This window comes from Canis lupus, chromosome 38 (assembly GCF_003254725.2).
Source record: "Canis lupus dingo isolate Sandy chromosome 38, ASM325472v2, whole genome shotgun sequence".
Classification (NCBI taxonomy): Eukaryota; Metazoa; Chordata; class Mammalia; order Carnivora; family Canidae; genus Canis; species Canis lupus.
This window is the reverse complement of record NC_064280.1, coordinates 15,839,866-15,862,189: the sequence shown is the minus strand read 5'-3', so window position 1 is coordinate 15,862,189 and position 22,324 is coordinate 15,839,866. Positions and strand designations below refer to the sequence as shown.

The 22,324-nt window shown below is 41.2% G+C and overlaps 1 protein-coding gene and 1 pseudogene across 5 annotated transcripts in view; both read right to left on the bottom strand.

Moving 5' to 3' along the window:
- Positions 1–1,868: 1,868 nt before the first annotated feature.
- LOC112642893 (protein SET-like) lies at positions 1,869–3,172 on the bottom strand (annotated as a pseudogene).
- Positions 3,173–11,229: 8,057 nt separating this feature from the next.
- Positions 11,230–22,324, bottom strand: part of MARK1 (microtubule affinity regulating kinase 1) — a 116,630-nt gene continuing 105,535 nt past the window's right edge. For 2 of the 5 annotated variants that reach the window (XM_025420966.3, XM_049106965.1), the window contains 2 exons: positions 17,037–17,081; positions 11,230–13,359 (listed from right to left, as the gene is read on the bottom strand). In XM_025420966.3, the coding sequence (XP_025276751.1) occupies positions 13,005–13,359; positions 17,037–17,081 (400 nt within the window). In that variant the 3' untranslated portion in view covers positions 11,230–13,004. Of the gene's footprint in view, positions 13,360–17,036; positions 17,082–17,258; positions 22,255–22,324 lie in introns of those variants that run through there. The other 3 variants (XM_025420968.3, XM_025420970.3, XM_035711241.2) reach the window with 3 other exon arrangements.

The window sequence follows — 22,324 nt, the reverse complement described above, 5'->3', positions numbered from 1 at the left end:
CATCGGGCCGGATCCTCAAGCTCACTCTAGCTACACGCAGAATTTTCCCACGGAAACAGACTGGGGGACACTCAGCAAAATAGTAACAGTAGTTTCTGGATGGCGACGTGTAATTTTGTGTGTGTGGCGTATCCATGGTTTTTTTAAAAAATCGAGATATAATAGGCATAATATTACTTTCAGGTTCACGACGTCAGGATTCAATATTTATATATAGTGTGAAATGATCACCGCAGGAAGTCCAGCTAAAATCCATCACACACAGGGTCACACTTTCCTGTGATGAGAACTCGAAGATCTCTTAGGAACTTTCAAGTACACAGTGTTGTTAACTATAGTCACCGCGCTGTAGACTGTCTCCATGGCTTACATGTTAGAACTGGAAGTTTGTACCCAGGTTAATACATCTTCACCCCTATCCCTCCCACCTGGCAACCACCAATCTGGTCTATGAGCTATTTTTCTCTTTTTTTTTAGATTCCACAAGTGAGATCATATGGTATTTGTCTTATTTATTATTTATTTATTTATTTATTTTTATGTTTATTTTTAAAAGATTTTATTTATTCATGAGACACACACACACACACACACACAGATAGAGAGAGAGAGAGAGAGAGAGAGAGAGGCAGAGACACAGGCAGAGGGAGAAGCAGGCTCCATGCAAGGAGCCTGATGTGGGACTCGATCCCAGGTCCCCAGGATCACGGCCTGGGCTGAAGGCGGTGCTAAACTGCTGAGCCACCCAGGCTGCTCATTTTTTTTCTTTTTTAAAGATTTTATTTTTTATTTTTATCTTTTTAAAAGCTTTTTTTTAAATTTTTATTTATTTATGATAGTCACACAGAGAGAGAGAGAAACGAGGCAGAGACACAGGCAGAGGGAGAAGCAGGCTCCATGCAGGGAGCCCGATGCGGGACTCGATCCCGGGTCTCCAGGATCGCGCCCTGGGCCAAAGGCAGGCGCTAAACCGCTGCGCCACCCAGGGATCCCTAAAGATTTTATTTGACAGGGAGAGAGGATACGAGTTCACAAGCAAGGGGAGCTAAGGAGGGAGGAGCAGGCTCCCCGCTGAGCACGCTCAATCCCAGGACCCTGGGATCATGACCTGAGGCGAAGGCAGTTGCTCAACTGCCTGAGCCACCCAGGCGCCCCGGTGTGTGTCTTTCTGACTTATTTCACACTATTTACACCCCCATTTTCTTTATCCACTCATCCACTGTGGATACTGAGGTCGCAACCTTGTCTTGGCCATTGTGAATAAAGCTGCAATGAACATGTGGGTGCAGATACCTTTTCGAGTTAGTGTTTTTGGTTTCCTTTGGATAAATACCCAGGAGTGGAATCGCTGGATCGTAAGGTAGTCCTATTTTTAATTTTTTGAGGAACCTCCATACTGTTTTCCACAGAAGCTGCACCAGTTTACATTCCCACCGTCAGTGCACAAGGGCTCCTTTGCCTCCGCGTCCTGGCCGGCGTTTGATGTCCTCCTGATAACAGCCATTCCAAGCAGGTGTGAGCTGAAATGTCACTGTGGTGTTGCATTTCCCCGATGAATAGTGGTATTAAGTACGTTTTCATGTACCTGTGCCCCATTTGTATGTCTTCTTTGGAAGGATGTCTATTCGGATCTTTTGCCCATTCCTTTTTTTTTTTTTTTTTTCCATCATTAGGAGAGTTTTATTTTAAAAGTGTCACCTTAAACTGCAAGGATGTCCGTTAAACATCACAATTAAACATGCCAAAGAAGAAGCGATGTTATCAAAATGCCCACTTAACCCCCCAAACATCCTCAAACCCACCCTTTGCTGACCTTCTGTAACCCCATTTTTTAAAGTTTTTTTTCTTTTTTTAAACAAAAAGTAGACAGGTACATGTTGGTAAATGCTAACTGTCCATATTCACATAGAGACACAGTGTAATCTCTGAGCCCAATATACAGAGAAAGGAGGGAAAAAGCTAGAATTCTATGCACTACTACACAGGGGCCTGGCATCCTCCAGCTTCCGGCAGAGCTAAGGGAGCAGAAGGTTTTTCTTTTTTCACACAGAGCACGGTGGTGTTGATTCTATAAAGTTTTTGTTGAGACAGGAAGGAATAAAAATGAATTTGGAACAGAAAGGGGTAGAGATTCTTTTCCCGCTGTATTCTGCTCAAAGTATTTCCCCCAAAATAAGTTGAGAACCATGGTATAAAGGGAGAGAAAAGAGACTTCAAAAAACAGGGCGAATGAGCACAAGAGGAGGGGAAAAAAAAGACGCAACTTGCTCCTAGGGACTGGAGAAAATTAAAAAAGGAAGGTTGGAATCCATCAATGTTCCATTAGTCATCTTCTCCTTCATCCTCCTCTCCTTCCTCCCCCCATCATCATCTTCTTCACCTACATCCTCATCTCCTTCTTCATCAATATCTTCCAATCCTTCTTCATCATCATCATCATCATCTTCTTCTTCTTCTCCATCATCCATATCAGGAACCAAGTACCTACTGTAATGGATTTGGCCAAATATCATCTTTGATGACGTCTCCTAACTCATCTGCACCTGCATCGGAATGGGCAGTAAAGCAGGAAAGCAGCTCTCTGGTTCCTCGTGCTGTCTCTTCCTGCTGGCTTTATTCTGCGTTTGACTTGAACGTTTCGTCAAATCCTTTCCAGATTTCCATTTGATTTCAGTGGGCTTTGAAGATGGATCACCACTCTCATGATGAAATTCTTTGGAGAGAACTTTATTTTCGAAGTGAGGGTTTTTATCAAAATAAAAATCTATTCTGTAACCTGATTTAATATCTTCAAATTCTGTCACTTGGACTCTTGTCAAATAACGCAGGGCCTCTTCATCCTCCTCCCCAAGCAGTGCAGACTTGTGGATGATTGACAAATGTTGTTGCCCAAAAATTGGGGATTTTGGCGATCAATTCTGACCTCTTCTGAAAAAATGGTTGGCTGGAGTTTGTTTTATTTCTGTTCTACTTTCAAAATCTCCTCACTGGCTTGTTCATTAAGTGTGTCTATTTCATTTTGTACTTCATCAATATGTTCAATTGCTTCTTGCTGTTCTTTTTCTCCCTTCGGCAAGTGCTGAGAGGTCGACGTCTCCTCTGGCTTGGGGGCCAGAGGCAGCCTCAGTTTCTTCATTTGAGGTGTAAGCAAGGACTGGCGCTTGGGGGCCATGCTGTGAGGAAACTCCATGAAACCAGGAAAGGGGCACGTCAGGAGGAAGCTCCGATTACTGGGTTTTGCCCATTTCTTAATCGGATCTTTTTTTTTTTTTTTTTTTTTACTACTGAGTTTATGTCTTTATATATTTTGGATGTTAGCCCCTTATTAGATATAATTTGCAAATGTTTTCTCCCATTCTGTCGGTTGCCTTGTCACTTTGTTAATGCTTTCCTCTGCTGAGTTGAAGCTTTTTAGTTTCATGTCCTCCTTGTTTATTTTTGCTTTTGTTGTCAATTCCGAAAAGTTGTCACCAAGACCTAGGTCAAGGAGCTTACTGCTTTTTCTAGTTTTATGATTTCAGGTCTTAAAAGCTGGGGTTCCAGGTGTGGTTTTCAAACTCTTTGCCTCTTAGGGAGAAGCTGCAAGTGGATTTTTTTCTGACCGTGGGCTGCAGAGCAGGGGGTGGGGTGCCTCGCATCCCCTTTTCTGCCCCATGTGTAGGAGTCACTCAGCTGGGTTTTGGTTTTCCTTCAGAGGGAACCGCTCTTGTGTGTAGTTGCAGATTCTGGGAGTCAGAGGGAGCACTTGAGTGCAGCAGCCTCCCACCTTGCCATCCTGAGCCAGGCCCAGCTTTATTTTCTAAATACTCATTGAACGGGTCATTTTTAAAAGAAAAGGAAGAAAACATTTTACCATTTCTTTAAACAGGAGAGCATAAAGATTATTTTTACTACCCTCCTGTATTATTTTATGACTCCTGGATGGAAAAATCAGTCAAGGGCACGGAAGAGTTCAAAGGATGACATTTCCGAATTGCTCTAAGTGTCCTTTGCAAAACTGAACCAGACGAAGAGGCAGCAAGAGACAGACAAAACAGTAAATACTGATGTCTAGAAAATTCTTTGACATGGGAAGGAAAACGAAATATAATTATGAACAATAAGCATGGATTCGCTAAGAAAAACATTATAGTAGGTAACCCTTCCCTCCTTCTCCTTCCGTTTTTGATATTATTGAGTATCATGCAAAGCATTATCTGATTTAAACGAAATATTTGGCAAAATCAAAACGGGACGAGTGAACTCCATGATAACACACTTGTCCGACTCATAACTGGCTAAAGGACCTAGAGGCAGATTCATCAACTGTCCACATATTCCTGCTTCAAGCCCCTCCTGCTGCAGGATGGCGCTGCCGGGGTGGGGGGTGAGGGTGGGCTTTACAACAATGATCCTCTGCTCTTGTGTCTGCCCTGTGAATATTTAGGGCAGGCTGGCCTTGTCCCCATTGCTGTTGAGGCAGCAGGGCATGACCAGTTTGGGGAGCCAGCCGATAGGAGATTCAGCGTCAGAGCAGCCCTTCCTATGCACGGTATTTTGATTTTTGGACTGTTTGTTTTCAGTTACCCTAGGCATGGATAACAATAATTGTACAAACCAGAGTTGAAAAATTTGTCCCAAGTGGGTAATGATATCAAACTGAATACCTCCTGTAGAAGAATTTAACGATGGCATAAAGAAAAAATAATCAACTTGACAAAACTCAGGTTCCACTTTGATCATAGTAGCTTTTTGAGAATCTGTCAGGAACTTGGCCTTGCTTATATATGAAAAGATGCGAGTCAGACATAAAACGTTCAAGGAAATTTGATTTCTCACAAACGTTAAACAGGTGGGGGTTTCTATTGTTTTTACCTGTTTTACAACTTTCATGGCACCAACTAGGTTAAAATACAACTTACCTAAAAAATGATCTGAAACTAGTGTTTCTCAAAAGTCAGTTTTTTTTTCAACTTCATATTTCGGCTTTTCAAAGTGAATATCGCTAAGCTTTCTTTTAAAACTACTTTTCCTTAGAAAAATAACAATCAAGATTGAAACATTTCCCCAAATTTGGTGTGTATTTTAAACATGTTAGCATCCAAACCACTGAATGTAAGCCGAGTGAGCTGCAATGATTTAGGAAATTTTATAGAATGTGTCCATTTGCAGTGATCATATGGTAGAGCTTTCATTACTGGGTAGAAATTTTCCTTGTTCTTACATAGGATTCCATACGTACAAGTGGGTTTTGGGGCTTATTGTCATAATATGCAGCATATGCTAAGAGCCTTGGAAAAAGTTGAAGTATGTACTAGCTCTATTTTTTTATTTTTTTAAAATTTATTTATTGGTGTTCAATTTGCCAACATATAGAATAACACCCAGTGCTTAGCTGTATTTTTTTGAAATGCACTTTTCCCCCCGAGATAATCCACTCTCATCGTGTTTTCTTCTTTCACGTACCTCTTATTTTATACTCATGAAACTGTACTGTGGTGGGGAGCCTGGGTGGCTTAGTTGGTTGAGCCTCCCACTCTTGATTTCGACTTAGGTCATCATCTCAGGGTCCTGGGATCGAGCCCAAAGTCCAGCTCCATGTTCAGCAGGGAGTCTGTTTCTCCCTCTGCCTCTCCCCCTGCTCATACTGTCTTTCCCTCTCTTATAAATGTTTTTAAAATGTGTTCAGTTATATACACAGAAAATGCAAATGATGATAGAGGCCCATGACATGAGTTAAGAAAACCATTTAACTTTTATAGTGCTGACTTTACAAAAAATTATGTCATGTAGACAAGTGTCTATAAAAATACATAATCTAAGTTTTGAGAATAATTCAGAATATTTAGAAGAAGAAAAATATTAAATGATATGCTCTCATAAGGAAGAGACTCCATTTTTCATGTTTCCAAACCCACAGACACAGGGTTTATGATTTTCATATTCGAAAACATCTACAAATTTACTTTCTATTCCCCAACCTAAGTAGTAATCATTGAACTGTGATTATATATTCTTTATTTCATTTACTGATCACATCTTTGCTGGTAAAATACCCAAATAAGCATTTACCAGCTTCTTACTCAGGTTACACGTTGTTATCTCCTACCTACAGGACAGCTCCATTCTGAGCCTCTGAACCTCAGCTGGCATCTAAGTTATTGTGCTGAGTTGCGATTTATTGACCTGTGAAATAGAGTGGTTAAGCTTGATGATCTTTAGTCTATGACTTCAGGATTTTTAAGCCTGAAAGCAAACATTATTTTACCTCTAAACCAGGTAGCTCGCCATTCTTTGACCCTTTTAACTTATTTGTGTCTTTATATTTAAGTAGGTTTTTCTTAATTAGCACAGAGCTCTTTTTTTCTTTAAATAAAATTTGACAATTCCAGCCTTTTAGTTGGGGCTTGTGGTTGGGGTGGGGGCCAGAGGGGGAGGGAGAGAGAATCCTAAGCAGGCTCCACGCCCAGCACCAAACCCAATATGGGGCTCGATTCCATAACCCTGAGATCATGACTGGAGCTGAAATCAGAAGTTGGACACTCAACTGAGCCAGCTGGGCACCCCTAGGCCATTTATATTTAATGTAATTATTGATATGGTTGGGTTTAAAGCCTCCACTTGCTGTTTGTTTTCTATTTTCCCATCTGTTGTTTTGTTCCATTTGTTTTTCTGTCTTTTGTTCTTTAATTCTAGTTTATCTCCTCTGTATTTCATTAGCTGTAACTCTGTTATGTATTTTCAGTGTTTTTTTAAATGTTTATAGTGTACATCTTTAACTTATTAAAATCTATGCTGAAGTGGTATTTTACCACTATATATAAGGTATAAGAACCTTGCAAAAATCTTCAGATCTTTGTGCTACATTTTCATGTAAGTTTTAATTCTCTGTTACAAATCCTACAACAACATCGTTACTATTTTTGCTCTAAACATAGTTGTTAATTTGGCTCTCCTTTTGTTCCTTTATGTAGATGCAGATCCCCATCTGGTATATTTTTCCATCTGCTTGAAGGACTTCCTTTAACATTTCTTATAGCATCAAGTTGGTTGGTGATGCATTTTTTTAGCTTTTGTGTGTCTGAAAGTATTTATTTCATGTTTGTTTTTGAAAAATATCGTATCTGAGTAGAGAATTCTGGTTTGACAGTTTTATTTTCTCCAGTACTTGTTGTTTCACATTGTTTCTGATAAGAAGTCTGCTGTCATTCTTCTTTTTGTTCCTCTTTCCATAATAGGTCTTTTTTTCTGTGACTGATTTTAAACTGTTTTATCACAGATTTTTAAATTTTACTTTGATTTTTTAAAAAATATATTTATTTGAGAGAGAGAGAGAGAGAACAGAAGAGGGGCAGGGCAGGGGGAGGAACAGAGGCAGAGGGAGAAGCAGACTCCCCACTGAGCAGGGAGCTGACACGGGGCTCCATCCCAGGACCCCGAGATCACAACCTGAGCCAAAGGCAGATGCTTAACCAACTGAACCATGCAGGTGCCCCTATTTTATCATTAATTTAAAAGTGATTAAATTTAACATGCCTTAATACATTTTCTTCCTGTTTCTTGAAACCGGAATTTGCTAAATATTATGGGTTGCTGATTTATAGTTTCTAGGAAATTGAGAAACATTCTAGCCATTGTATCTTCAAGTGCCCCTTCCCACCTCAACTTTCTCAGACACTCTGCAAACACTGGGCTGCTTGAAACTGCCCTTTAGCACATTTGATGCACTGCTCATCTTTTTGCAGTTGGTTTTTTTGTTTCATTTTGGATAGTTTATATCACTATATGTCTTCAAGTTCACTATCTTTTCTTCTGCAATGTCTCATCTGATTCCATCCAGTGTATTTTTCTTCTCAGAAATTGCAGTTTTCATTTCAAGATTGTCAGAGTTGTGCTATTTTATACCACTCATATCTCTTTTTCCAGCTTTTTGAACATAAGAAATATAGTTATTACAATATATTCTTGTCTACTATATCCTTATCTACTAATTCTACCACCTTTGCCATTTCTGGTGTCAAATGAACTTTTCTCCTCATTAAGGGTTGTACTTCCCCTCATATTTGCATGCAGGAAATCTTTTGAATGGATGCTACTAGATATTGTGCATATTACCATGTTGGTGAATGCACATTCTGTATTCCTCTTAATACTCTCAAACTTTGTTCTGAGACACAGTTGAGCTACTCAGTTATCCTTCTGAGTAAGTTTTGTCATGCAGGACCCAAACAGTTTCCACTACTGAGGCAAAACTTCTGAATACTCTACCCACTGACCCATGAGTTTTTTTCACTAAGACTGGTTGGAAAGGGCACTACTGCTATATGCTTCAATTGTTCTAATACTTCCAAGTGGCTAGAAGAAAACTAGCCTATGCAGTTTTCTCACATGCTTGATCTCTGCAGATCTTTAAGGTTTTTATAAAGCTCTCCCCCTTCCAGACTCTAGCTTTCTCGATGTCCCTGGTCTCTCAGCTCTGGCTTTTTAAAAATTTTTAAATAGGTCTCATTTATTTGTTTGAGAGGGGGAGCGAGAGAGTACAAGAGCAAGGGGAGGGAGAAGCAGGCTCTCCTCTGAGCAGGGAGCCAGATATGGGGCTCAATCCCAGCATCCTGGGATCATGATTTGATGACTGCCTTCATGACTGAAGGCAGACTGCTTAACTGACTGAGCCACCCAGGTGCCCCAGCTCTAGCTCCTTAAGGAAGGTGAATGCTAGGTTCCACTTGGGTCCCCTCTCCCTGTGCCACAGCCTGGAAACTCTCTCAAGGGAAATAGCTGGAACAACCAAAGGGTTCACTTCATCTGCTTCTTCACAGGATTCACTGTCCTTCCTTGACTGATAGCCAATGTCCTGAGAACATTTCATCAAAATGGAAACACTGTATGCATCTGTTGTTTCATATACTTTGTCCCTTTTTTGTTTGAGGTGAAGGGTGACTCTGGTGCTTGTTACCAATGTTGGATGAAAGTTGAAGTCTTGGGGATCCCTGGGTGGCTCAGTGGTTTAGCACCTGCCTTTGGTCCAGGGCGTGGTCCTGGAGTCCCGGGAATTGAGTCCCACATCAGGCTTCCTGCATGGGGCCTGCTTCTCCCTCTGCCTGTGTCTCTGCCCCCTTCTCTCTCTGTGTGTCTCTCATGAATAAATAAAATCTTAAAAAAAAAAAAAGAGAGAAAGTGGAAGTCTTGATATGCAGGCTGAAACTTGAATCACATGCCGGGAAGCTCTCCCTGCCACCCACTCATCCTTTTATAGTACACATCCTACTCCTGCTATCTTCTTGATACATCTTTTGAGATGTCTCTCAAATATTCTACTTTCACCCTTTCTGACCCTGAAGAGATCTCTGACAAGATCTTCCTGGCTCTAGCATTCAACCAGCCCACAAATTTCTATTCTTTCTGTTTTTTACTGCTCTTTTCCCAGAACCTAGAATCTGGTGGCCCTTAACAAAGCTGGTCCTCAACAAAGTTGATAAATTAATGAATTGCTTTTCTTTAAGACACAATTTAATAGTATTTTTTTTGGCTTGAAAGGCCTCTCTATTGCTCCCCTCTAACCACAAGTAAAGTCCAAGCTGAGGCTGCTGATCTGTGCTTTAACATAACCTGGTATTTTTTTTTTAAGATTTTTATTTATTCATGACAGAGAAGGGGGGCGCGCAGAGACACAGGCAGAGGGAGAAGCAGGCTCCATGCAAGGAGCCCGATGTGGGACTTAATCCCGGGACCCCAGGATCACACCCTGAGCTGAAGGCAGATGCTCAACCACTGAGCCACCCAGGCATCCCCAAACCTGGTATTCATCAACCTATGTGAATGCTACCATTCACAGAATAAGTGTTTAAAAAATTATTTATTTATTTAAATAAACTGTACCCCCAATGTGGGGCTTGAACTCATGACCCCGATGTGAAGAGTCTCATGCTCCACTGACTGAGCCAGCAAGGTGCCCTGCTAAGTGGTTTGTTTTTAACATATGTCTTACAGCCACTACTAGCTGCAAACCTTTTCTCACACGTTCCTTCCTGAAAGATCTTTTCCATTCTGCCTCTTAAATTTTATCCATCTTCAAAATCCTCAAAAGGACTTTCTTTCTCCCCCTTATGCAAAACTCACCTTTCCTTGAATTCCTATGGCATTTGTTGTCTGTGCTTGTTTGAGCACTTTCATTGTTCCTATCAGGGTGTGCATTTTTGGTTTTGTGTGTTTTACACTTTGTCTTTCCAAAATGGACCAAAATCTTGGGAGAAGTAGGAACTACCTTTACAATTCTTTCATCGATCTTAAGACACAGTGGGTACTGCAATTAACTTAAAAAGAAAGGCAAAGACCATTTTGATTAATGGATATATATTCTAATGGACTCACTTACAGTAAATTGGTGTCTCATGCATCACATTGTTTTTGTTGCCCACATTGTGAAATGAATGATCCTGTTGGTGAAAAGCACTTTACCAAAGGTCTTTTTTAAAAAGTAAATTTTACTTCCAACGTGGAGCTTGAATTCATGGTCTTGAGATTAAGAGTTGCATGCTCCACCAATTGAGCCAGTCAGATGCCCCAGTTTTTTCAGGTTTAAAATCAAATCCTACCTGAGACAATATTACTGGGTCAAGGTTCTAGAGTATATTTCATCCTATTATTTGTCAAATTTTTATTTATCAAATTAAATACTGTATCCCAGCCTCTATAAAATAATTAATTTGATATTAGGGATGTTATGTCAAATAATATTTAAACAGAAACCAAGGAAACCCTGATATCACATAGCCAGTGAATATAACTGGTATTTATTTATGCAAACGTACTGTAAAATTCCTCTAAACCTTCAAAAAAATAGCTATTTGTCATATAAAATGGGAAAATCTGAAGCGAATATCAAGATTTCATTTTCAGTTCATAAAAAAATACTGAAGTAAAATTCCTTGCTACAAACATACAAGAGTTAACTAGAGTGAGAAAATGTAAAACAAAACAAAAACAAAAACAAAAAAACAAAACAAAACAAAAAACCCCAAAAACAATCCCCATCCCCATCAGTTTGCTACATTGGAAAAAGCATGATGGCTATTTTTTTTTTTTTTTAAGTGTTTTGAGGATAGGAATTCCTATAAAAGAGCCAATTTTTCTCGTCATAATGACATTTTGGAAACCTACATAGCTTCACCCCCTACTAAATTTAACACATGAAACAAACTCCCCGTACAGAATACTTTTGTGCTAGAAAACAGGTAATTCACATTCTGATAAAGAGCAGAAGACAAGTGCTTTATTATGAGAACTGTTCAAGTAAAATTTCAGTGTGCACCAGTGAAAGTGAATAAAGATTTGCATCAATTTTTCTGAATAAACACCAGGTTAAAAGGGGGCTACACAGTTTTTTTTTTTTTTCCAAACACCATCCTTTGCTAAGGCAAAAATACACTTCATTTTAGAACAGAACCGTTACAGAAGAAAGCTACGTCACAGTACAGTACAGAATGTAAAATCCACCCTAGTCCGGAAGCCACTGTGGAATGGCACGTCACCTACACGCAGAGCTTTCTCATGTAGGTCAGAATTACAGTATTTATCACAGCTTTATTCTCCTTTAAACTGATAAAATTTGAACACACTTTCTATTTCTCAGGAGTGTGCAGATGGGGCCCATATGTTGATATTACAGTAATTACAACATTAAGTAACATTGCACAGTCAACCTCCAAGGCTAATTCAGTAAAAAATAACAAGTATTAAAATGTACCTTTACTAGTGGTTTTACATCGCATAGATCACTGATCATGAAAGAAAAGGAGGCGAATGCCCAATTACAAAGCTGCACGGTATAGGCGTAACGATGTAGAATAAATACAAGAAAATCTGGCAAAGTATTAAAAACAAACAGGCTACATGGGAACAAACTGAAGGACCACATAAGCATAAATCAATGATACACTGCTATAAATAGTAGGTTTTGCTCAAAAGCCTCCTAAGTACTTACAGGTATTACCGTGTCAGGGGTGGATGAAGAGGACAGCAGGAGAATGGGTGAATGTTCCCAATGCCAGTTAGTTCCTGAGGTGGCATTATGTCTTAACTGGATGCATTGATCAACACTGTGAAGATGAGTTTGTGCTACGAGACAGTCCCCATATTATCATGTTTCCAGAATGACACTGCGGGATTCGGAAGGCAGCAAACCTAAGTGACAGTTTACATTTATAATAGCCAGATGAAGTATTGATTCTTTTTAATTTTGCTGCTACATTTAGCAGTGGGCCAGAAAACACTTTAAAGTTTAAAAGAAATTTGGTACAGGTTGAACTTTTTCCCCAGTACTTCTTAGCTAGCTCAAGGCAAACCTATTTATTATTATTTTCATGTAATTTATTTTAAAAACTCTAAGTGCCAACACTGTAAACATTTTGTATTTTCTCAACTAAACCTTGTCTGAGAACAAGGATAAGAGCAAAGATAAGCAGGAATAATTCTGTGTATATGAATAATAATTCAGATCTATTTATCAGCTTCTGGTTTAAATTTAAATATGGTTTAAAAATAATTTTTAAAAGTCCATGCTACAATTTTAAAGACTATTTCTGTGCACTTTTAATTCTGGACACAATTTTCAAAATTGCATGATGGAGGTAAGAAGTTAAAAAACCCACCAGGATGTAAATAACAGGAAGAACATTTCCAACTGAGAGCATCAAACATACATTTATGTGCAGAAATCTCGACAACTATACAAGTTTTTTAAGCAATCATCTGTTTTATTATACAACTCTATGAACAGAAAATGAACAGAAATCCACAATATACTTACCTGTACATGGGAACCTACTTTTTTAGCTACAGGTATTTACTATACTTCATACTGACTTTAATTGTACAGTTCGTGACTATGTATATCCTTATTGCGTTAAGGGCAGATTCTACGCGGGGAGATCCACAGGCCAATCGCGCTAGGCATCACCAATACATTCAAAAACTGTACCTCGTCTGTGAACGTATCTTCCCTGATCCTGTACGTCTGAGTTTCTTTACAGCTTAAGCTCATTTGCTATTTTAGATGCAATGTTCTTAAAGGCGATCGACGTCCCTGAGATCCGCTTGAAGCGGACCCCGTTCAGTGACAGTCGTGGCAACTTGCAGACTTCCATCTCCCACTGCACGAGGCTGTCCTGCCGAGCGTCTCCGTGGACACAGAAAAGCAGAAACCTCTCTTTTTGTTCATAATCACAGTTATTTGCATCTAACACTTTCCGGATTTCTCGCATCATGTCATTGGGGTCCATTGAACTAGTGGTCTTCATACTCCACGTGAATCGCAAAGAACGTGGCTTAGAATCTTTGCCCTCTTCCTTGTCTCTTTCTTTTGGTTCCCCTGATGTACTTCTAGAAGAAGAGGGCAGAGGGAGAGAACGGAAACAAAAATCCCATTCAGCCAAGAAGTCAAAGCGCACACGAAATCTTTTTTTTTTTTAATATAGATTTATTTTTTATTGGTGTTCAATTTGCCAACATATAGAGCGCACACGAATCTAAGGGGTCATCATTCAGTACCTAATGGAACTACCCCCTTTACAGACTACCTTCAGGTAGGTACAAACGCTTGCGTCCTCTGGCTTTCACACAAACACACCCCAGGACACCACCTGCTTTGGTTTTGCTTGTGGGAAACAAGTTTACAGCTGAAAGTGAAGAACTTAACGCTTTGTCAGTTCCTTCCATAGTTCTCTGTTTAGGCTGCAAAAGTAGCTTCTCCATTTTTCTGTACATTTACAGAAACAAACTGCTAGCATTCTACTTGTACACATCTTTAAAAATATGAATTTCCTTTTCTTCTACCATTTTTGGGTAGGAAAAAGACTGGGGACAAGGACAGTGGTAATGGCTACAGAGGGATCATTGACATCTGATGACGCCGACAAAGGACGTTGTATTGCAATGGAGGTGAAGACGTCAGGTCGTACCACACGTGGAAGTGTAGACGGCAGGCCCTCTCATGCTTTCAGCATTTCGCTGAAGACATCCTTCAAGTAGTCTCCGAGGTTCCACGTGACTGCACTCCCACTCCTACCTCCAACCCTTCATCTCGTATTATCTTCGCCCCTGCTCACTCCTCTCCAGCCACCCTGGCCTCCACACTGTTCCTTGAACTTATGGGGTGTGTTCTTGCCCCCAGGCTTTCCCCTCAGGGAGCTACATGGCTAACTCCTTTACCTCTTTCAAATCTCTGCTCCCTTTCTGTGTGTGGTCTACCCCGAGCACCCCAGTACACCCCCAGCTTCTCCCCTGGAATGGCCATCCCCCCTGACCCTGCTCTATTTTTCCTCTATGGCACTTGCTATATTCTAATATATTTTTCTAACATACCACTTAATTCAAGTACGTATTATGTTCATTATTTGCTGTCTGACTCTACCCACTAGACTGTAAATTCCAGGAGAGCAAGAGGTTTGTCTGTTTTGCTCACTGATCTCTCTCAGGCCTCTAGAACTGTGCTGGGCACACGGGAGCTGATGGACACATGTTTGTTAAGTGAATCGATCTTATTAAATTGTCTTGATGGTAGGTCTCCCATAAACAGTATAGAACCAGAAAACCTATTTCAAATAATCGCAGAAAGGTAAAATAGATTATTTGTGATTCAGAAGACCCTGGAAAATTGTGGAGCAATTTTCCATATATAGATGTTGCAATTTTAACTTGTGAATCTATCTCACTTATTTAAAAGAAAAAAAAAATGATATACTTTGAAAAGAGTTTATAACCTACTACATAAACATTTTGTATTCATATATAATACTTTATATCAATATTATCTATAATACATATTCCTGCATATATTTGTATTTATGAATCTTTATGTGTGTGTGTGTGTGTGTGTGTGTATATATATATATATATATATATATATATATATGTTTTCCTCTTCATTCTTAGGTACCTGAGCCCAAAGCTCTGCAAACTATGTAAGCTTGAGAAAATCAGTAAAGGAATAAGTAGAGAAACCAAATTTCTAAAGACTATTAGATGAATATGGACAGTGTTTATTTCACTGTCTTCTCTATCATTTTTCTTTTTGCTCACGGACTCTAAGCCACTGCATCACAGGCCTTGGGCATGCAGATCTCATGAGAGTCATTTATCAGAACCACATGTACAATTCCAGTTATGGAATCGGCACGCTAGGCCTGGACGGGACCCAAGAGAACATGTGATTGAATGCTCATTTTAAAACCAGAACTGATGGCTAGGAAACTTACATTACTTTTTCTAAGGTCATAGAGCTAATGAGCTGAAAAGCAAAGACCAGGAATCAGTTTTCCTTCCATTCCACCAAGGTCACCTGGCGACCTTGAGACAAGAGGCATATACAAGACGTTTTTCTACATGTATCTCAAAGACATCACCACTGGTGACATTAACCGTAGAAAGCTCCTGAAAATGTTAATACTAATTATAATAGCAAACATTTATTGGGCACTTACTGTTCCAAGTGCCTAACATGCATTATTTACTCATTTACTCTGACTCCAGAGTTAAGTCGCACAGCTAGGCAAGTGGTAGGACTCAGCTCAAACCCGTGGGGTCTGGCTCGAGAGCCCCTGCTTTTCACCATCACGCCAGGCTATGCCTCTGACATGACAGGACCTCCTGCTCTTTCCTGTTTCTTCTACTGTAGAATGGATACTTTTCACCTGGCTCTTGTGAGAATTGAATGACCAGCTAGTTATAGGTAGTAGGTATTCAATAAGTTTGCTAAAGAGCAAAAAGAAAAAAAAAAAAAAAAAAAAAAAAGCAAACAAAACCCAACAACAACCGAACAGAAGGGACTCAGAATCCCATGAAAAGGATAGAGTGCCCACAGGTAAGCGGCAGTTATCAGTGGCCACCTGTGCCACTCACTATACTGTTAGGTGTCTCAGAGGGAAATTTAGCGGAAAGGCAGGATGAGACACACACAGGAAGAGGCTCTGAAGTGAGGAATAAGTGAGGGAGGGGCTAAAAACAAACGTCCTTCATGCTCATTTTGTAGGCAGAAGAAAAGAAAATATTTGTTCTGCCTCCCTCTGGCTGCCTATTCTGGTAACTCGAACACCTAACTCAATAAAGAAACATTTCAACTACTGGGACAAATATAGTTTGAAAAAAAAAATATATATATAGGAATAGGAATGCCTAATGAAGGTTTTCCAAAGCTTGTTATGTTTTATATTTCAATTAATTTTAAGAGGTAGAAATTAAATTGGGGCTTGTGCTCAGCTGGTCAAAAATGATTCCTGAATGAAGCCAGGGCATCTGTGTCCTACTGAGGAGCTGCTTGTCAAGGTTCTGTGATTTATATGGGATCCTTCAATGCAGGTGTACATTCCAAATAATTTAATGCCTTCCTTTCTTCAACTTCCCGTTTGTCAATATGAACACACATACTAACAAGTCATTAATGTGGTCCCCTGACCAACAGCATCAGCACCTCATGCCGCCACCCCAACCCCAATCACAATCCCTGGAGGAGGGGCCCAGGCACCTGTTTTGTCAAGCCCCCCACCTGATTCTGATTGGGCTTGCCCTGGAGATTCACAACCACAACTGATTGTCAAAAACCAAGTATGTAAGGCAGGGCGAGAGTCTTAAAATGTGGTCTACCACTGAACACTCACCTAAAATACATTACAAATATCAAACCTTCCTATGTTATTTGGGTACCTCAGTGTTCTGTGTTACCTAATTTAATATCAGTTACACCACTTTAGCGAGAAAAGGATCATTATATTTTAATTCATTACTTCTGCTAGGACATATTTTATAGGACAGGAAGGCTAAAACTTCTCTACAAAGCACACACGTCAAAATAATGTTTAGGAAACACAAATTTCAAGTTAATTAACTTAAACTTCATTAAACACTAGGCAACATTAAGAAAACCCAACCCAATATAAAAATGTAAAATACACATACTATCTAGTTATTAGTTCTATTCAAGTTTATTGGGTCCTGTAAGTATTTCAAAAGCACGTTTCCATACACGGGGACCTAGCAGCGAAGGATTAATAGTGGCTCCTCACCTTGAGGTGTCTGTTCTGCCACTGGCTTCGCCTTCACTTGGATCCCTCAAAACAAAGTGAAGGATGAGATTTAATGATAAGAGTGAAAAATATATCAAGAAAACCTATATCTAAAATGATTTTAAAGTTAACGTGTTAAGCAAACTTCTAGCATGACACTTTCTGTTACTATTCAGTCTGACACTGCTTTGCACGTTTTCATTGTCACCAGCTTAACTGACATTTTATTGAGCGTCTACTGGGTATTGTCAGAGCAGAGATGCTAGGTTGATGGTTTTAGGATTTTTTTTTTTTTTTTTAAACAGGATCTTCCAATTCCCAGTCACAATTTTAAAGTCAGAATTTATCTTTTGGTTGAGTGCAGTTCAAATCTATAGTTAAAACTATTTAATAATTTTCAGCAGCAAGGTCCAACTTCGTATTTGTTATTAATTGTAATTCTAGTAGTCGCTCAATTTAGAAAATATATAAATTAACCTTGTAGTTAGAAATAAAGTTCAACATATATAAGTGTGTCTAAAAAATACCAATTTTTAAATAAGCAATTAACTTCAGATGTTACACTAATGATTCATGCACATGGTAAAATGTTATAGCAAACCAACAGCCTATCCAAGCAGGTGAGTGTAAAAACATGAAATCAATCTTAAGCAGAAACATGGATCTTACCTGGATATCCACCTGTGAAATAAAACCAGGAAAACTCTACTAATTGTCCTTCTGTTGAATGTCATGAGTATTTTTTTAGTCTACCAAAATTTTAACTACTCTGTCATTTTCAAATGTAATTAAATACTGACACAGGAGTGCATCAAGCTATATACCAGTTTGAATGCATTAAGAGATGGCATGGGATAGCAAAATACTGTTAAATCGCTGGGAAAAAAATAATCCAACTTACACCCTCAAGTTACTGTTTTCTTAATATTTTAACCATTCCAGGAACATTTAATGTCATTTACATAAAGTGAATGCAATGGGAATAAATCAGTGCCACTTTCCTCATTCCCCAAATTAATGAAACACACCCATAGGCTACATTCTAAAACTTAAACTGGCAGTTAAAAACATGAATGCCTTCTGCATCGTAGAGTCCTTACCTACAGGCCTCCCTTGGCAAACATATTGTGTAAAAACCCTTTTCCTCTCTGAATCAGAAAGGACAGGTAAGATGTATTCTTACACCCAAGTGACGTTTCTTAATTTCGATCTGTACTAACTGGCATTCTCATCGGGAAGTGTAACAATTCAGTGTCTATCTTTATTAGAGCGCACAGACATAAATTAAACATTGAGATGAACCTTTTCAGCCACACGAAGCGGTGCTGACATACCGGAGGGCAGCCCCATCCCCTGGGGAAGGGCAGCGACCACTGCTTCAACGGAGAGGGGCGTGCATCTCATGGGGCTTGTCTGTCCTTTATATTCTGCTTTCTAAGCTGCTGTTAGCAGGCACCTACTCTGCAGCTGCTGAACTTTAAACATTAGGAATGAAACACTCAAAAAAAAAAAAAAAAAAAGGAATGAAACACTCCTTAGGGTCCACCTCTCCTGCTATCATTGTTGAAATAGCCAGTGACTCATCACGTCGTTCCCACCCTGTTCCTGCCTTCCTGGATGCAGACAGAAACTCGGACTCAAGGAACATCTGCTACCTGGTAATGGATTCAAACAGTCCAGCGGCCACAGAGAGGGGCAGCCGGGGGGGGGGCAGCCAGCCAGCTGGCTGTAACAGTACATGCAGTGTAGCAGGGCTCTCCAACCCTGAACACTTCAAAACAAAACAAAACAAAACCAAAAAAACCTCGGCCAAATATACATAGCAATATATACTCAATTGAACTGATTTGGTTTTTCCCTAATAAGAGAGCTGTGGCTAAAAAAAATCATAAATTGTGATACCATCTCCAGTTTAGACAGTGGTTCTATGGACTATCCAAAGCAAATGGTTCTCAATGCTACTTGAAAGGCCTTTTTTTTTTTAAGGCTTTTCAAATAGTACATCTATATCCTCCCTTGATAGAGAACTCTAGTGTAAATCACTTTCCTAATTGGAAAGTTCTTTCCTAAGACCAGAAGACAACTCTCTCATGTGGTCATTTCGGCATACAGCCTTTTTACTGGCTCAGGAGAACTTATGAACTGGCTTCCTCTTTGTAATAATGGTTTTCGAGGACATGAATGATTAACTCTGAATTGTTCCTTATCCTTCCCTTCTTAAAGCTTAACAACCCAAATTCCTTTACTCTTCTCCCTATAAAATCCTATTTTTTTAAGCATTTAGTGGCACATCAACTTAGTTGGTTCTGGAGTTCATGAGGTGTGGCTCCTGCCCTGGAACACTCCCAGTGGGGTGCTGGCCACTAGGACTGCCAGCATGTGGGTTCCATCTTTTCAGGCATTAGGCATGGGGAAGGGAGGGAGGCAAAGGAGAGAGGGAGAGGGATGGGGGGGGGGGGAGAGAGAGAGAGAGAGACAGAGAGAGAAAGAAAGAGAGAGAGAGGCAGGGCTTGAACCCAGGGTGGCTTTAAGAAGAGCCAGGTGGGAAAGACTGACCGTCTGGGAACTCAGTTGAGAATAAGAAGGCTGGAATTGCTCCTGAACATCAAGAAATTCTCCCAGTTTGTCTCCAAGCCTCCAACCCTCCCAAAAGCTCAAGATGCTGAACATGCAGAAAGATCCATTGCACTTCCAGTCTGTCAACTGCTAAAGAACTCAGCAGGTTCATTCCTGGTATGGAAGCCAACGCTCTGCTTGTCTTCCTGCATGAAGTCGTTTGTGGGATACTCCACAGCCCCCTCTTAGGCTACAAAATGCTGCAGAAGGGAATACTGTGTGCACGGCGGTGAACACAAACATATTTATAGAGCCAAAGCTGTTCACGTGGTGACAAGTGACCTCAGAGGAGAACTGAGAATGTCTTCTCTTCTCTAACCAAACCCAGAATTAATTAAAGTATGTTAAAAATCAAAAGACACTGAAAAATCCACTGCTGACAAAGGATAGCAAAGAACCTCCTCCCTGGCCTCTTCTCTCCAGCTGCCCCCTCAAACCCTCTATTACAAGACATTGTTCAGAAGTTGATAAAACCATTGTAGAGCTTTAAAAATGTTCCTGTTGGCTTCCCTCAGAGGCCAAACTCAGAACACCCTTAACCCTGGCATAGTCACTGTTTCAGGCCCTGCTTCCTTTACAGCACGTACTAGGATTCATTATAACCTTATTTATTCGTTTACTTTTGAAATTTGTCTCCCACACTACTCAACCATTCATTCCACAAATGTTTACTGAATGTCATATTCTGTGTCACTGGAGGCACTCGATTTGCAGAAGACCTAGCAGGGGACAAGCAGATAAAGTGCGATTCCATCAGGCAGCGTCAGGTGCTCTGGAGAAAGACAAAGCAGGGAGAGGGTGTGCTGGAAGAGGCTCTGATTTTCAAGAGGGGGCCGAGGAAGGGACACTCCACTCCAAGGTGCAGAAGCGGCCAGCCGTGTGGGAGTGGGGGGAAGAGGCTTCCAGGCTGAAGGAATAGCAAATGTGAAACCCTGCAGGGGCGGGCCTGGTATGCTCGAGGACCCTCAGGTGCCCCATGTGGCCGGCGTGCAGCCAGCAAGGGGAGGTGGGGAGAAGGTGAGGCCACACCATGTAGAGCCTCCGACCACCACGCGGGCTTCAAATTGTATTCTGAGGGGGATGAAAGCAAGCCGAGGGCTTTCATGTGCAGCCCGACGTCACGGAACGCAGGAGAGGACAGGGCCTAAGTGAGGAGCCCTGTTAGCAGGTGGAAGACGAGCAGCAGGTTCGGTGACAAGGCTGTGGTGGCAGTGACAGAAGCAGCTCCGTCCGGGAGATGCTGGGAAGGCAGAGCCACGTCACGGCCCAGCAGGTGTGTGGTCTGAGAAAGAACTCGAGGCTCTGAGAACCAGAAGGCAGGTGTCACCTTTACCTAATGTGCTGAAGCATGAGGGAGGATGGTCTGGGGAAGAGGGCGGGCTGTGTGGGAGCCTGTCACACATCTGCGTGGATAACTGGCCATGTGAGGCTACAGGGCAGAGGTGAGATCTGGGCCAACGACCTCCGTTCGGCAGTTGTTAACGTAAGATGGAATGTGAGGCCATCGGCCTGAATGAGGTCGCCCAGAGAGGAGAGAGAAGGCCAGAGCCGCAGCCCTGGGGCGGTCTGATACTGAGAGGCCAGGGGCCCGAACGCAAGGGAACCTGAAGAGAACCAGCAAAACGGCCTGAGAAGGAACAGCCAGTGGGAGGGGCAGGAGGAAAAGCAAAAGCCACAAGCGAGCAGAAGGTTTCAACGGTGTGCAGTGCGGCCCAGAACGTGCGCCCCGGAGGGGCCCCGTCACCGCGTCAGTCTCACTCCGGGCTGGATCAACCGTGCCAGCGGGGCGCCCTGCAAGCAGCAGGTCCTCACATATTTTTTTTAAAAAAGATTTTATTTATTTATCCATGAGAGACACAGAAAGAGAGGCAGAGACACAGGCAGAAGGAGAAGCAGGCCCCATGCAGGGAGCCCGATGCGGGACTCGATCCTGGGACCCCGGGATCACGGCCTGGGCGGAAGGCAGGTGCTCAACCCCTGAGCCACCCACGTGCCCCTCCTCGGGCAACCCTCCCTCCCAGAATCCCAACAGACCGTCTCCACAGCACTTTCCTGCTCTGGCATTCTGTCCTGACCTCTCGTCCAGGGCTCTTCCCTATGTTCCCTCTAGAATCCACACTTCATTGCAAAGTAAACACAAATATGTTTGTTACATACTGCTTAATGTACAATTAGTAATCAGGCTTTTAAACTCAGAACTATGTTCCTTCACTTCAAAACTAACCCTGGCTTAACCAAGAGAAAGTACCAGCTTTTCAAAAGGGCTTTGAAAAGTTAGCTGAATTCCACCCAATTTTTAGCAGAAATCTAACCAGGACTCTGCGGATGGCCAGGCAGCACCAAGCGTCCTGCTGGTTCTGGGGTGAGCTTTTGGGGCTTTCTCTCTCAAGGTGTCATGCTGCATGGTCGCTGCCCAGACGGTACAACATCACTGCTGACAAGGTTAGAAACTGATGGTGCATTTGACTATTTAAAGTTTTGAATTCAGCCGTGTGATCCTGGGCAAGCTGGTCCATGAATAGCTCCAAGAAAAGGCAAGAGACTAAAGCTGCTTCTTCTCTTTTCTGCATCCATTTTTTGAAATCCTAGGAACATTAATAACCTGGACAATTAAGTATTTAATTAATATTTCTTCAGAGCATGTATAATAAAGCCCACCCCGTAATTTCTTA